This window comes from Coffea arabica, chromosome 11e (assembly GCF_036785885.1).
Source record: "Coffea arabica cultivar ET-39 chromosome 11e, Coffea Arabica ET-39 HiFi, whole genome shotgun sequence".
Lineage (NCBI taxonomy): Eukaryota > Viridiplantae > Streptophyta > Magnoliopsida > Gentianales > Rubiaceae > Coffea > Coffea arabica.
In genome coordinates this window covers 43922338-43935894 of record NC_092331.1, presented here as the reverse complement: position 1 = coordinate 43935894, position 13557 = coordinate 43922338, and the positions used below count along the sequence as shown (strand labels likewise).

Genomic DNA, 13557 nt, shown 5'->3' with positions numbered 1-13557 from the left:
AATTACATAAGGTTTTTTTCATTGGATTAGAAATTTTTTATTATAATTTTATTGTGGAGGTAGAATTTATTCTTTACTTTTGAGATAATATTATTTTTAAGGCCATAGAATAGTTGTAATGGCAGTTCTAGGTCAGATTAGCTTGTATTCAAAATATATTTAAGCATTGATATTTAATTTTGGATATAAAAATTAGTTATCAATGGGGTTTGTGTATGTGTGTGTGTGTGTGTGTGTTTTTTTTTTTTTTTTTGCATGGCAAGTATTGATACTGTGTATGTAATTTAGGATCTTTTGGATGGCTATTTAATTTTACAACTTACGCTTGGATGGTTGTCCGGAATTAGACTTGTTGATTTGTGCAAAGTGTAGGAGAAAATGATTGAGAATACTATATTTTGCTTTCCTAGTTCTGTACAAAAGGATCTTTTAGGATTTTTGTAGGAAAATCTATCTTACTAGACCTATATTATTACTAAATAGTAAAAGTAGGGGAGGCATATATAATTTTTAAAACTTGAGGAGAGCTATCTATAATTGTCAAAAATCTTAGGGGAGGTTTGTGAAATTATCCCAATTTCAAAAGGCTCTGTACGCGGAGAAATTCAGTACCATACAAAATAAAAGTTTTCACACTTCATCGTCAAGATACGTGAAGGTCTTCTAATATTTGTCAGTATCTGAGTCAAGATAAATTGCTCCCTTTGCTATCTAATCATCTTTTGCTAGTGAATTCCATCCATTGCAGAGTCAAACCATAATCTCATCCAAAATGGCAGAAAGCCTATCCTCAATCCTATCCTCTGCAGTGCAGAATATAGGTAAATTAATTATTGAAGAAGGAAAGTTTCTACAAGGCGTTGGCGAGCAAGTCAGACTCCTTCATGACGATCTCAAACGGATACAAAGGTTCTTAAGATATGTAGACACGAAACAGACTGCAAGGGACAGTATACAACAGTGGGTTCCGGAGTTTAGAGCTGTCGCTTATGAAGCAAGTGATTTGGTTGAAGATTATGCTTTGAGGGTTTCAATTTCAAGAAACGGAGGCTTTACAAGTACGCTAAAGAGGATTGCTTGCATCGCCACAGAAGGTTATGCCCGTCACAATTTGGGTGTGGAGATTCAAAGCCTCAGAACTTGGATCTCTAATCTCACCAAAAATTTTGGCGAATATGGGCATGTGATGACCAGAATGGAGGAAGGAGAGTCGAGTGATACATCCAGGCAGCAACAATTAAGGCACACTTACTCCTTTGTGGCCGACGAGGATGTGGTTGAACTGCCTAATGATGTTCAGGTGCTAGTTAAATATTTGCTGAATGAGGTGGCAGAGCACAAAATAAGTGTGGCTTCGATTTACGGCATGGGTGGTATAGGGAAAACGACTCTTGCTAGAAAGGTATATCACCATGAAAGATTGAAGCATTATTTTAAAGGTTTTGCTTGGGTTTGTGTGTCACAACAATGGCAACCAAATGATCTCTTGCAAGGCATTCTACTCAAGCTTATTCCTGAACAAAGAAATGTGATTGTGACGAGCAAAGAAGATGAGCTAGCAAGGCTGCTTCAACAGCACTTGCGAGCTAGGAGATGTTTGGTAGTCCTCGATGACCTTTGGTCAATGGAAGCTTGGGATTGTCTAAAAGACGCAATCCCAGTTTCGGAGCATGGATCCAAAATTTTGCTCACAACTCGTAATAGAGATGTGGCAGCACATGTTGGTCCAAATGGTTATCACCATGAACTGCGTTTTTTGACCCCGGATGAAAGTTGGGAGTTGCTAAGAAAGAAATCGGAGTTGTTACGCATGAAATCATTGAGGGAGAGAAGTGGTGAAGGTAAAATTTTTCTCCTTTATTCACATTAACTTCATTTTATGTAAAAGGCTGCCGATAGACAATTGAAATACTACAACGGAAATATGACTGCCATTTACCTAAACAGCTTGATCTTTTTTTTTTGTTTTTTTTTAAATGTTCAGATTCATACAATCCAGTGGATTTAAAAAATCAAAAAACTAACATGTCTCTTAGTGTCATGGTTCAAAAATCAAAGCAATGGTTGCGGCGGTCTATGTTTGGACTAAGAAGATTTGAAATAAAAAAATTTAATTCACAAATTTCAATCACCTTTTTATCTTCTCAATCACCTTTTTATCTCACATACATTACATCACAAAAAGTACTACAGTAATTATCTCAAATAAATCTTCCAAATAAACTCCTATCCAAACAAACATGCATTTCCCATCAGCGCAGCAAAATCGTCACTGTTTTAGACAAATATGTAATTCTTATTAAAATTCATTCTCTATTCTTTCCAAACAAATGAATGTTTTAAATTTGCGATAAAATAATTTCTATTTTTCACCCTTATTGCTAACTATAAGATTTTAAATTGATGTGTCACTAATCATTTTGTGTTTCAGATTACAGTAAATATTGGGTAAATATATTTTTAGTGTGCTACATATTTATATGTATGTCTATCCAAAATTGTCAGAAGAGCTCATAAGGAATTTTAAACATTTAAAGAACAGAACACAATAATATTTAAGAAGTTTTGGATTTCAAAGTGAAATGGCACACTAAAAAGAAACATGGAATTACCTACGAATTTTTAGTAAGAAGCTTTAGAACTTCTTACCAAAATGAACGGGGGTATGTTTGATAATCACAATATCTACGACCACTTACTGGCAATAAAGGATATATCTGTCGAAGTCAAAGTTTTAATGGGTCTTGCTCCCCGACTTCAGACCCAGTCTTCTTGGTTTCATGCTCCACCACAGCCATAACCCAATTCCTTCTTCCCAAGTCCAAACTTTCCTGGTTTCTTTTTCCTCTCAACTTTCCTCTCCCCGGTTTCTTTATTTACCTATCTCATGCTTTTTATTTTTCTTTACATCTGTTATTGTATTTTCATAATTAGTGTTGATGGATTTTCAATGTTCTTGACGTGTTATTTTCTGATTTTCATTGCCTCTTCATGGATTTTAGAATACTAGAAACTTGGATCCGAGTTGAAGTTGGATGACTCCGATGGTTGTGGCAATTTTTTGAGTCTCCGGGTCGACTCGGTCTGAGTTGACCGAGTCTAAACGAGACACTGGCAATTCATGCGTCTCCAATGAATAGGAGACCCATCTCAGAATGGGGAGCTCCATCTTAATGATGACTCATCTGAGTTGGGGCCCATTCCAGTGACGCTCAAACTTGGATGAGTCTTTGAACAGTGCTTAGGATAGCCTTTTTCCAAGATTATTGATAGGTCTCAAGTCTTTGGATTGGGAGACTTGCCGATTAACAGACTATCAAAGTTTTTGTATAGTTGTTAAATGATAACATGATGCTTATGGATGATATATGCGTCGAAGTTGATATTAATTCAGTTTGTTTAATGCTACACAGGTTGTGAAGATTTGGGCAAGATGGAAGAGTTAGGAAAGAAAATGTTGAATAACTGTAGGGGTCTTCCATTGGCTGTGGTGGTTTTGGGTGGAATTCTTAGAACTAAAAAAACCTTCAGGGAATGGAATGAAGTGCATAAGAATATCAAATCTTATCTGGATAAGGGAGAAAAAATTGGAAAAGAAGGAGAGGTGCCCAAGGTTTTAGCTTACAGTTATTATGACCTCCCTTGGCAACTAAAACCATGCTTCCTTTACTTGGGTAAATTCAGGGAAGATTCCGACATTAGAGTAGAGAGTTTATATCAGATGTGGATAGGAGAAGGTATGATATTTGAGAATGATAAAAGGGAACAAGAAACGATGATGGATGTTGCAGAGCGTTACTTGAAAGAATTAGCAATAAGATGCATGGTTGAAATTAAAGCATATGAGAAGGGGAAGCCTGCAATAACACAGTTGGAGTCATGTCGGCTTCATGATCTTATGAGAGATCTATGCTTAGCCAAGGCAAAAGAGGAGAATTTGTATAAGCTGGTCGATCGAAGTCCTTCACGAGATTCTTCTCCCACAACTGAAGCACAGTATGGTTTAGTCCTTCGTTTGCTTCCAGAGGATATCTCTCAATACAACTTTCTGCCAAAAGAACAAACTAAGCATCTGCGCTCATTCTTGTGTGATTCGTTGGTAGGTAAATGGGACTATTCTAATCCAGGGGTGAGAATAATGTCCCAAGTCAAGAATTTGAAGATGCTCAGAGTTTTGGCAATTTTATCCTTCGATATGGCCTCCCAAAGTAGTTATCTCAAATCACCTTTGGGATATGTCGGTAAGTTTATTCATTTGAGATGTTTGAGATTGAGAGGTCATAGTATAAACTTGCCATATTCCTTGGGCAATTTAAAGTACTTGGAAACTCTTGATTTATCTGATAGTGATAATTCCTGTAGAATACCGAATGTCCTATGGAAATTGAAATATTTGAGATATCTTTATCTTCCGAACTGGCGGTTGGGCCCTCGGCTTAAGTGGGGCCCTCAGCCTAAGCTGCGGTTGAGCAAGCAGCTGGAGATACTTGAATCAGTCGATAACAGATTTTGCTATCCTGAAGATGTATGCAAATTGTGGAATCTCAGATCTTTCAAAGCAATAGTGTATGAAAATCTTGAGGACCTGGAACACATCATGAATCATATATCAAACCTGGACTGCTTGCGCGTCAGCTCACTTATAATCAGAAGATGTAATTTTGGATGTTCGAATGACAGCAACGGGAGTTTGGATGTTCTTTCAAGGGTGTTGTTTAGTAGGAATATTCATGAATTGGAGATCAGGAATAGTTTATGCAAGAAGTTGCCAGATTACCAATCCCAGACGGTTCCTCACCCTGCAGGACTTACTCAATTAAGCCTGAGTTATAGCAGAATTGAGGAAGACCCAATGGCAACACTCGAGAAGCTTCCTAAGCTAAGAATACTGGATCTTGGGTCAGATTCTTTTCGAGGCCAAGAAATGATCTGCCACTCAATTGGATTTCCCCAACTAACACATCTCGGGCTTTGTGATCTGGATAACCTGAAGCAGTGGAAGGTGGAAGGAGGGGCCATGCCTAAGCTGTTAGATTTATGGATTGGGCCCTGTAAACAATTGGAAATGATTCCAGATGGGTTGAGATATGTAACCACCCTAAAAGAGGTGTGTCTTTCGCAAATGCCTGAAGAATTCAACAACAGAGTTAGGATAGAGAATGGTCAACAAGGACAAGATTATGATAAAATAAGCCACGTGTCTTCAGTTAAAATCTACAGGTACTCTTTTTCTCCTTTTACTTTTTCTCCTCCAATTTTTCTCTTTTTAATATTCAATTTACAGTTCTTGGAATTCCCTTTTCCTTAGCATCCAATTCCAATCTCAATTTTGATAAGCTTCACCAACATCATTCAATATTTTCTTTTGTCTTTTTAATGACTATTGTGTTTTTTTTAATCTTTTTTTCCTCTTCGGAAGAAACGGGCCGGGATCATAGTACTTGCTCTGTGAGATTCTTTTTAGTTTTAGCTTCCAAATATTTATTTTTGTTTATCTGAAGCATCATCTAATGTAATTCCTGTTCCATGACTGATTAAGGAATTTGGTGATGAGGAAGTAAGTTTATATTTGAAAGCATTGCCTTCTATATTGTATATTAAATTCCTTGTCTTTGGAAATGGGTTGACATACTCTCTCATAAATTAAATTTAATAGCTCAGTATGTGTACTCATCAACAAATAGCGTTGCATGGAGTAAAAAATGCCTAATAACTATTTAAACTATTTGTGCTTCCCATGTATTGTTTTAAATTACCATCCCTATTTAATCAAATATCTTGGATTAAACTTAAATTTTGTTTAGCACTCGGTGACAAAGAAGCATCATGTTGCCTTCAAGTCTTATTGATATCAAAACCAACAATAAGAACTTGTGTTAAGAACAATGATGCGCTTTGATTCCATTCTCAGTTACTAGAATTGTTTCCCGGTGCAAGTGGTGCCCGTGGAAGACTGGGAGGACAAAATGATGGTGGAAATTTATTTTTCTTTTTTGAGATTTTTTTGGTTTGGGTTTAGTAACTTTTCCTTTTTTGCAGCAATGTTATCAATTTTTTTCTTAAAGATGAATGAATTTACTATCGATATTTATAGAAAAATTTTAAGATCATTATTTTTTATTACTAATTGGACAGAACCATATACATACATACATACATACATATATATATATATATATATATATATATATATATATATATATATATATATATATACATGAAGGATTGTTAAATATAAGATGCCAAAGAGTTACAATTGAATAGAATGAAATATATAAGTTAAGTAGGAAAAGATGCAAGACAATTTTTTTATTGGTTATAAATTTATAAGTTTAGTTGGCAGACTTTACATTTGTTTGCTTTGCTTGTCCTGTTTATATTTGTTTATCATCTTGTTTCCTTTTTTTTTTTAATTACAAATAGGAATCCGTATCAAGTTCAGCTTGCAACTTCAACTAGATCGCCCCAATATATAATATTGTTTGCACGAAAAAAATCCTTAATTTCATAAGCAACTCCCGAATTTCCGTTTAAAGTATCACTTTCGCCAAATTTTTTAAGTTTAAAGGACCAAATTAGTTTGCCATAGTACTAAGCGACCATATTGGTCAAAAACTTAAAAGATAAGAGGACAAAATTGGTCATTTATTTGTAGTTTTAACAGTGCATGCATGTGCAATTCAAGTGACTTCTTCGTTAATTATTTTTTCTTCTTAGGGTCTGTTTGGTTGGAAGTAAAATGTTTTCCTTGGGAAAATATTTTCTGTGGAAGTAATTTTCCATGAAAATCATTTCCCTTTCATCATTTTCAGGTGTTTGGTTAGCTTATTAAAAATATTTTCTTACTTCATTTTTCTGGTGTTTGTTTAACTTTTGAAATATTTTCACTTTTATCTCTATCTTTACTTTCTACACATTATAACTACATACTTCTTCCCATGCAAAATAAGAAAATTTATCTCATTGTTTAACTTTAAAAAATCTTGGAGAAATGTATATATGAATAAAAAATATCTCCTTAAGCAATAAACAAATTGTTGGTCATTTAGTGTCAAATATCAATCACATGCAATGCTTATTGTGACATATATCTTGCACTCTCGCTGCTAAAAGTTTCTCTAGAAAAGAATGTCCCTATTATACATAATTAATTACTAACATAAGATGAGCATGATGAGGTTTTTTTTTTTATTTTGAATATACTAGGGGGATGGTTGGGTGGTACGGGGGAGGGAGTGTAAGGAAGAGGTTTTGGGTTCGAATCTTCCTGTTTACACTAAAAAAGAAGAAGAACATACTACAAGATATTTTCAGTAAGTTTGGAACATACTACAGGCGGGATGCATGCATTTCGGAAAACAACTTCAGTAAGTTTGGAAGGGAAGTTGTTTTCCATAAGATGAGTGAAAATATTTTACATAGGAAAATGTTTTCAGTAACTTTTGTGCAACCAAACACGGGAAATTAGGAAAATATTTTCCTGGAAAATATTTTCACCCAAAACAAACGGACCCTTAATCTTCTGTCAAAAATTCTAAATTGCAACTTCATATCAAGATAAGAGACTATATTAGTACGTAGTAATAAATGAGGAATCATTTAGCCATGACTCCAAAGATATGTGATAAAATAGTAAATTTTTTGTAGTTGTTTTTTGGGAATTTGCCGTGGAGTCAGATTTGTTTTGCTGTTTAGCTGCTTTTGCCTTAAATACTATCTGATATACATCAAATTTATATGACAACACCTCGTGACAACATCGAATTTTGTCATGAATAAATTAAATTTAATGACAATAGTGCTTATTATCCCATAATGTTAATTTTTTGGTGAGGACTTGTGTTATTGTCATTAATAAAACACATATTTTTGTTATGAGAAAAATCACTAAAATATTGTCATAACATGAATTTTTTGTCTATGACAACAACTTTTGTTGTCATTCCCCTGTTTTATGAAAAAATAGATCCACTTCCAAAAGGTGAAGAAATTTTGTAAGATTTAATAGCAGATTTAGCTCAATTTTGTGGCTATTTATCTGTTGTCCTTCTGTTTAATCTTTTTCCCGTCTTTCTCACAGTTTTCACTTCTGTATCAGCTTTTTGAAGAAATTTTGTAAGATTTAATTGTATATTGAGCTCAATTTTGTGGTTGTTTCCCTTCATTTTCGTGTCGTTGTGCAGAGGGGTTGAACGAACACTATTCGTAGAAACTGTTTGTCCAAGCAACCCTGTTTGACCAAAACCTTGGGTCTTGTCTTGAGAAAATTCTACACTGAATCTCCTTGCTTTCCCTGATCTCATCCGACTCAAATGTGAGGTAATTAAACTTACTTAATCTCTTTTCTTTTTTCCTCCAATTTTTAATTTATATGGAAATTTTAATGCATAGAGGGATATTATTTGAAAAACTTGGAATAATTGATTTGTAACATGGATGCTTACAGTGTTTTCACATTTTTTTTTCTAAATTTAATGTGATTTGAAGTGGAATTATAGAATTCTGCTTTCAAAATTCAATCTGTGATGTCTTTTGATTCACAAATATGTCTTTTGGTTCTAAAATTAAAGTTCGTTCATTTTTGTGATTTTTTTTTGGTGTAAAAGCTGGCGCTATGTTAGTCTGTAACTCTTTATTAACATTTATATGAAAATTTTCTCTGCTAATTCTCCCGAAAAAGGTACAAAGGCAGAGTATTGTATTCTTAATAAAGCTTGTTATACATACAAATTAATCTTATGATGAAAGATTAAGTTTGTTTCTTATATTGTTAAAGCTCGGCGTATTGCAATTTTATCTTATGATGACTGATTAAGTCCTTTTTCTAGTTTCATTCCACATGGTTAGACACCAAAGAAAGTTAATTAAAACTCCGAAACATGTGTTAAACTATTAAGCTTCATTGCAGGAAATTCTGAGCCTCTATTACCAATTTTCTGTATTGAAAACTCTTGCCTAAGGTCTTGCACCATCTTTCATTTGCATGTTTCAGCTACTGTGTCGTAAGTTTCTTTGCACATAGCAGCTGTTATGGGACTCCAAATGATCTGAAACCAGCATGACAAGGGCCAACAAGATTGCAAGTTGGTTAGGTCTTGTTGTGTAGCTAGCATTTGTATGTACTGCGAGCATCTTTACTTAGCTATTAGGGAAAGATACCAATCTGTTATATTATCCTTCACTTTTAGTGGAAGCACCAATAAAAATGTGTCAATTTAAAAATGTGTCACTTTTGGTTAGTCTCACTTTGTTTAGCTGCTCGAACTTTTCTTGTGCTCACAAGCTGTTGGCATAGAGCTAGATTCAGCAATGTAGTTGGGAGGAGGCCATCTATGTTCTTGTGTTCTTAAGAAGAGAGGGCTAAATTAATAAGGAAACTTTCCCAATTTCAATGATTTAGACACCACCACATTATTCTCTACTTTTTTAAGAAACATTACCATAACCAATCTAAAGTATTTACTTTTCCTACTAAGATCCATCATTCTCCCAAAACAGAGCAATTCTACCACTACCCAATGCAGGTTTCTTGATTCCATCCCTTCTTCTATAATTCACAGCTTTTTACTCGTACTGAATTTGAAATCTATCAATAATTTTCAATAAAGGACAATAAACAGCTACATACATGTAGACAAATCAAATCAAATCAGTTTTTTTTTTGGGTGCCTTTTTCTTGTATCAACAAATGACTTTCGTTCCTCGTTTTTCATTTTGCTTAAATTTTGTTTATTTCTTTAAACTTCCTATGCAGTTAGAATTTTTCTTTGAATTTAATTCTTTTCTCTTTTTTTTTTTATTTAAATCTTCCTAGTACCTTTTTTTTTTATTATTTAAAGCTTCCATCTCTCTCTGTTCTACATATCAATAACACTTTCTACATCCCTTACCATCCTCCTCTTTCGGCCTTCCCGCTTGATTTAACTAATAGTCAATGTTTCAGAAAAAAACCCAACTTGGGACATTTGAGATATCTTTCATCTCCTGATCTCTTTCTCTAGCCCTAAGCTTTGGTAGATGGGTTGGCCAAGCAGTTGGAGATACTTGACTCATTCGATAACAGGTCTTACAATTCTAGAGACTTATCCAAATTGATGAATCTCAATTCTTTTAGAGGAACAGTGTATCACAATCTTGAGGATCTCAAACAAATCGCCAACTTAAATCTTGTCACGCCCTAAATTCGGGTCCCTAGATCGGATTTGCAAAGTGGTACGTTGTATCTATGAGACTTTACTCCCATAAATACAAGGCATCATGATCTTAACTTACAAAATTTGACTAAAGTTTAAATCTTACAGATATCAATGAAATACATATACTTCACTAAATTGCATCTACAAAATGCATTATTTTAACTTCCTAAAATTTAAACATTTATCTATTTACCTCTCTCACTTATCTTCTAAATGTACATGAGCTGAGTTTCTTGAACTACAAGAAAAAAAATAAAAAGATGTGGGTTGAGCGATGAATGCCCAATAGATAGTACTTGCTCCCCTATCGAATCATGTAGCTATATACATATTATATACATTTGTAAATTCGGTCATACCATATCACATGCATACATCAATTAAAAATATTTGTCATCCCATTTCATATATTACATAAACATATTTCATTGAAGGTGAGTGGCATGCACATAAGTGGTCTCGATCCGACGTGATATTTAATCCCACAGGTTCTAATGGTATTCACCCCTGAACATGCCATAGAAACACATAACATGACATGATTGTATTCATTGAACATACTTGCAAATCATAAAACATATCAATCATGTCATCTCATTTCATAAATATGTCTCACAAAACAAGTACATGCAATATTCGGTTTCTGAGTAGTTAGCCTAAAGATTGAACCCCTTTTAAGAGGGCGATCAAAAGGTGTTGCGATTACCCCTTAATTACATAACATAACATAAGTCAATCGGTTAGACTCTATACTAGCTCTCATGACTAACATAACATAACATGTTAGGATTATAGTCCCTACCGTCTATTTTAGACCATTTAGAGCTTTCCGTAACATAAAATTATTTCACAATTCATATGCACATTTTTTTCATTTCATGAAAATATATCACTCATTTCATAAAACATTGCATAGCAAAATATTTCAAATAGGCATATATGATCCATTTTACATATATCAAAATAAAGCATTTAATTGAGGAAATTCATATTTAACATTTCAAAAAACCCAGAGGGGTAAGTACCACTTACCTTAAACTATTCTCTTGAGGAGATTCTTAGCGCGCCCTTAAACAGTTAAACTTACTTCAAAGTTCATGAATGTCCAATGTGTGTTCTCTTTTTTCCAACATGAATTAAGGTTGCTTGACTTTCATATACTCGCCATTATACTTTGGTCATTGATTTTTTTTTAATTTCAAATTGGTAATCAGACTACCGTAACATCCCATCCATTCCATCTAATTTAATCCATTCGCAAATGGCTTTGTCAATCGATAGTCTCATATTTAAAAAGCTTAGTTACTTTTCCCTTAATAGTTTAGTAACATCATTAAATTAATTATCTAATTTAGGCTTATTTTTCGGCAAAATAAAATTTTCATATTTGTAAGCTAAAATAATTAACTTAAAAAATGATCCCCACCAGAATAATGATTAAACAATGAATAATAACAAAGAAAAATTGCTCAAGGTTCGAATTAGTTTCGTGAGTGCCCCCAGAATCCATACAGAAATTAACTCTGACAGTTATGGAATCATCATCCGAGTGTCTTTTAGGCAAATAAACTTTTTCTTGAAGTGATTGATGAAGTGGAAGGATAATCAAACTTTATACATTTTTTACAAACATATTTTTTAATCACCTTTTTACCTCATATACATTAAATTGCTATAGTATATTTTTCTTAAAAAACTCCAAAAAATAGTAATTCTAACGAATATTGGTATTGACCTCCCAAATGAACTTTAATTTTACTTGGACTTGAAGTATCCTTTCTAGAAAACTTGGACATGGCAAGGACTCTTCGAGCTGGGGAACATCCATCTAAAAACAGCAGGCTTGGGGCTCAAATGATGGAGTAAAATCCAAACCATGATTTAGGTAGACTAATTGGGAAATCAATTAGGGTCTTCATGTACCATGATTAACTTTACAAAACACAGCGACCACGCAAGTAAAGTATAAATAGGATGAGAAAAAGACTTCATTTTTTATTTTCTAATTCTTTTCTTTCCCTTCATATCATGACAATAATACTTCACAAAATAATCTTTCAACTTTCTCTCACATCATTTAGCAACACTGTTTTTTGTAATTTTCATCTATTACCGTCAAGCTTCTTAGTTTTTAATAGTTAAATATTTTACAATATTTAAGATATAGAAAGAGCTATACTTGATTATAGATTTTAGTTTTAATCTGACCTTTTTTCTTTTTTGGCATTGGACTAGCGACAATGTGAGATGATGTTTATATGCAAAGCCAAAGAACTTTTCTTTTATTTGTTCCCTTTTTGTAGAGGGGGCCAAAGAAAAAGAAGCAAAAGTTGTCTCTCTTTACCGATAAAATCGACAGTTTCTTGTCTTTAGATAAATCAGTTTCCGAACTTCATTTGTAAAGTAAAAATTAAGATTGCACTTAATTAGGTTTTCTTCTCAATATGTTTATCTTTGAAAAGATTTTGTGACGCTATTAGGATCATTGGAGTGCCAAGTATAAAAGAAAAGGAGACACGGCCTCAACTCGGAAGACAAAATTTGTCATCACCACACAAAATTGGAAGATATTTGTGTCCCTTCCTTCTATTGTTGAGTGTGGACAGCTATTGTGGAGCTGATAGTAATTGTTGAGTGTGGACAGTTTTGTGTCCCCTTCTTCTACTATAGAGCTGATAGTCATTGTTGATTGTGCCTTTGTCCCCTTCATCTAGTCTGATTTATTCTGGTCAGGCGCATCGTAATAATGCACGGTGTAGGGACGTAACAACCTGGCCAGTACCGTGTGGATAATGCATTGGATTAAATTCAGTAGGTTAAAGTGAATATTTTTGCTTACCGTGGACAGAGCGAATAAGAGAAAGCCAATAGTGCTTAGTGGGGGCCGGTAGTGAGTGACCGCCGAAAGATATACCGTAAACTGGTGAAAGCCGGTTGCTTGTGGGATTGAAAAAAAAAAAGGGTTCGCCAATTGATTACACACCCGTGAAAGCCGATTGCCTGTGGTACTTTTGTTAATTAGTTAATTATGCGCCCTCTTATTTTTGAATATGAACTTTAATTATATTAGTAATTAGCCAATTGAAATTAATTACTAAATAACTAATACCATAAAAAATCACTATATCATAAATATCCTTCACAAAAACTAATTTTCATGAATGATATTATTACAAATGACCAATAAAAACTCTATAAATTAATATTTGCTAAATTAATAATCTCTATTAAATATAATTTTTTGATCCTGACTTGGGTAAATTAGCTAATTTAATAATTTTGATAAAATAATAAAATAATAAATTTTTTGAAAATCTTATATAACCCTTTGGTCCTATTCATATCATAAATTAATAATTCA

General features: G+C 33.6%; 1 protein-coding gene across 4 annotated transcripts; it reads left to right on the top strand.

Moving 5' to 3' along the window:
- Positions 1 to 668: 668 nt before the first annotated feature.
- On the top strand, positions 669 to 13016 carry LOC113719108 (putative disease resistance protein At1g50180). 4 transcript variants are annotated; one of them, XR_003454752.2, is made up of 4 exons: positions 669 to 1841; positions 3414 to 5220; positions 8184 to 8319; positions 12677 to 13016. XR_003454752.2 is itself a non-coding variant. In XM_027244149.2 (3 exons), exons 1-3 carry the CDS (start codon positions 773 to 775, stop codon positions 8236 to 8238), a joined length of 2931 nt encoding a protein of 976 aa, XP_027099950.1. In that variant the 5' UTR covers positions 669 to 772; the 3' UTR covers positions 8239 to 9043. The 4 variants fall into 4 exon arrangements, 1 of the variants encoding a protein (XP_027099950.1); XR_003454751.2 differs by lacking the exon at positions 12677 to 13016 and adding an exon at positions 8993 to 9421 and having other exon boundaries at positions 8184 to 8314; XR_003454750.2 differs by lacking the exon at positions 12677 to 13016 and adding an exon at positions 8993 to 9421.
- Positions 13017 to 13557: the final 541 nt, after the last annotated feature.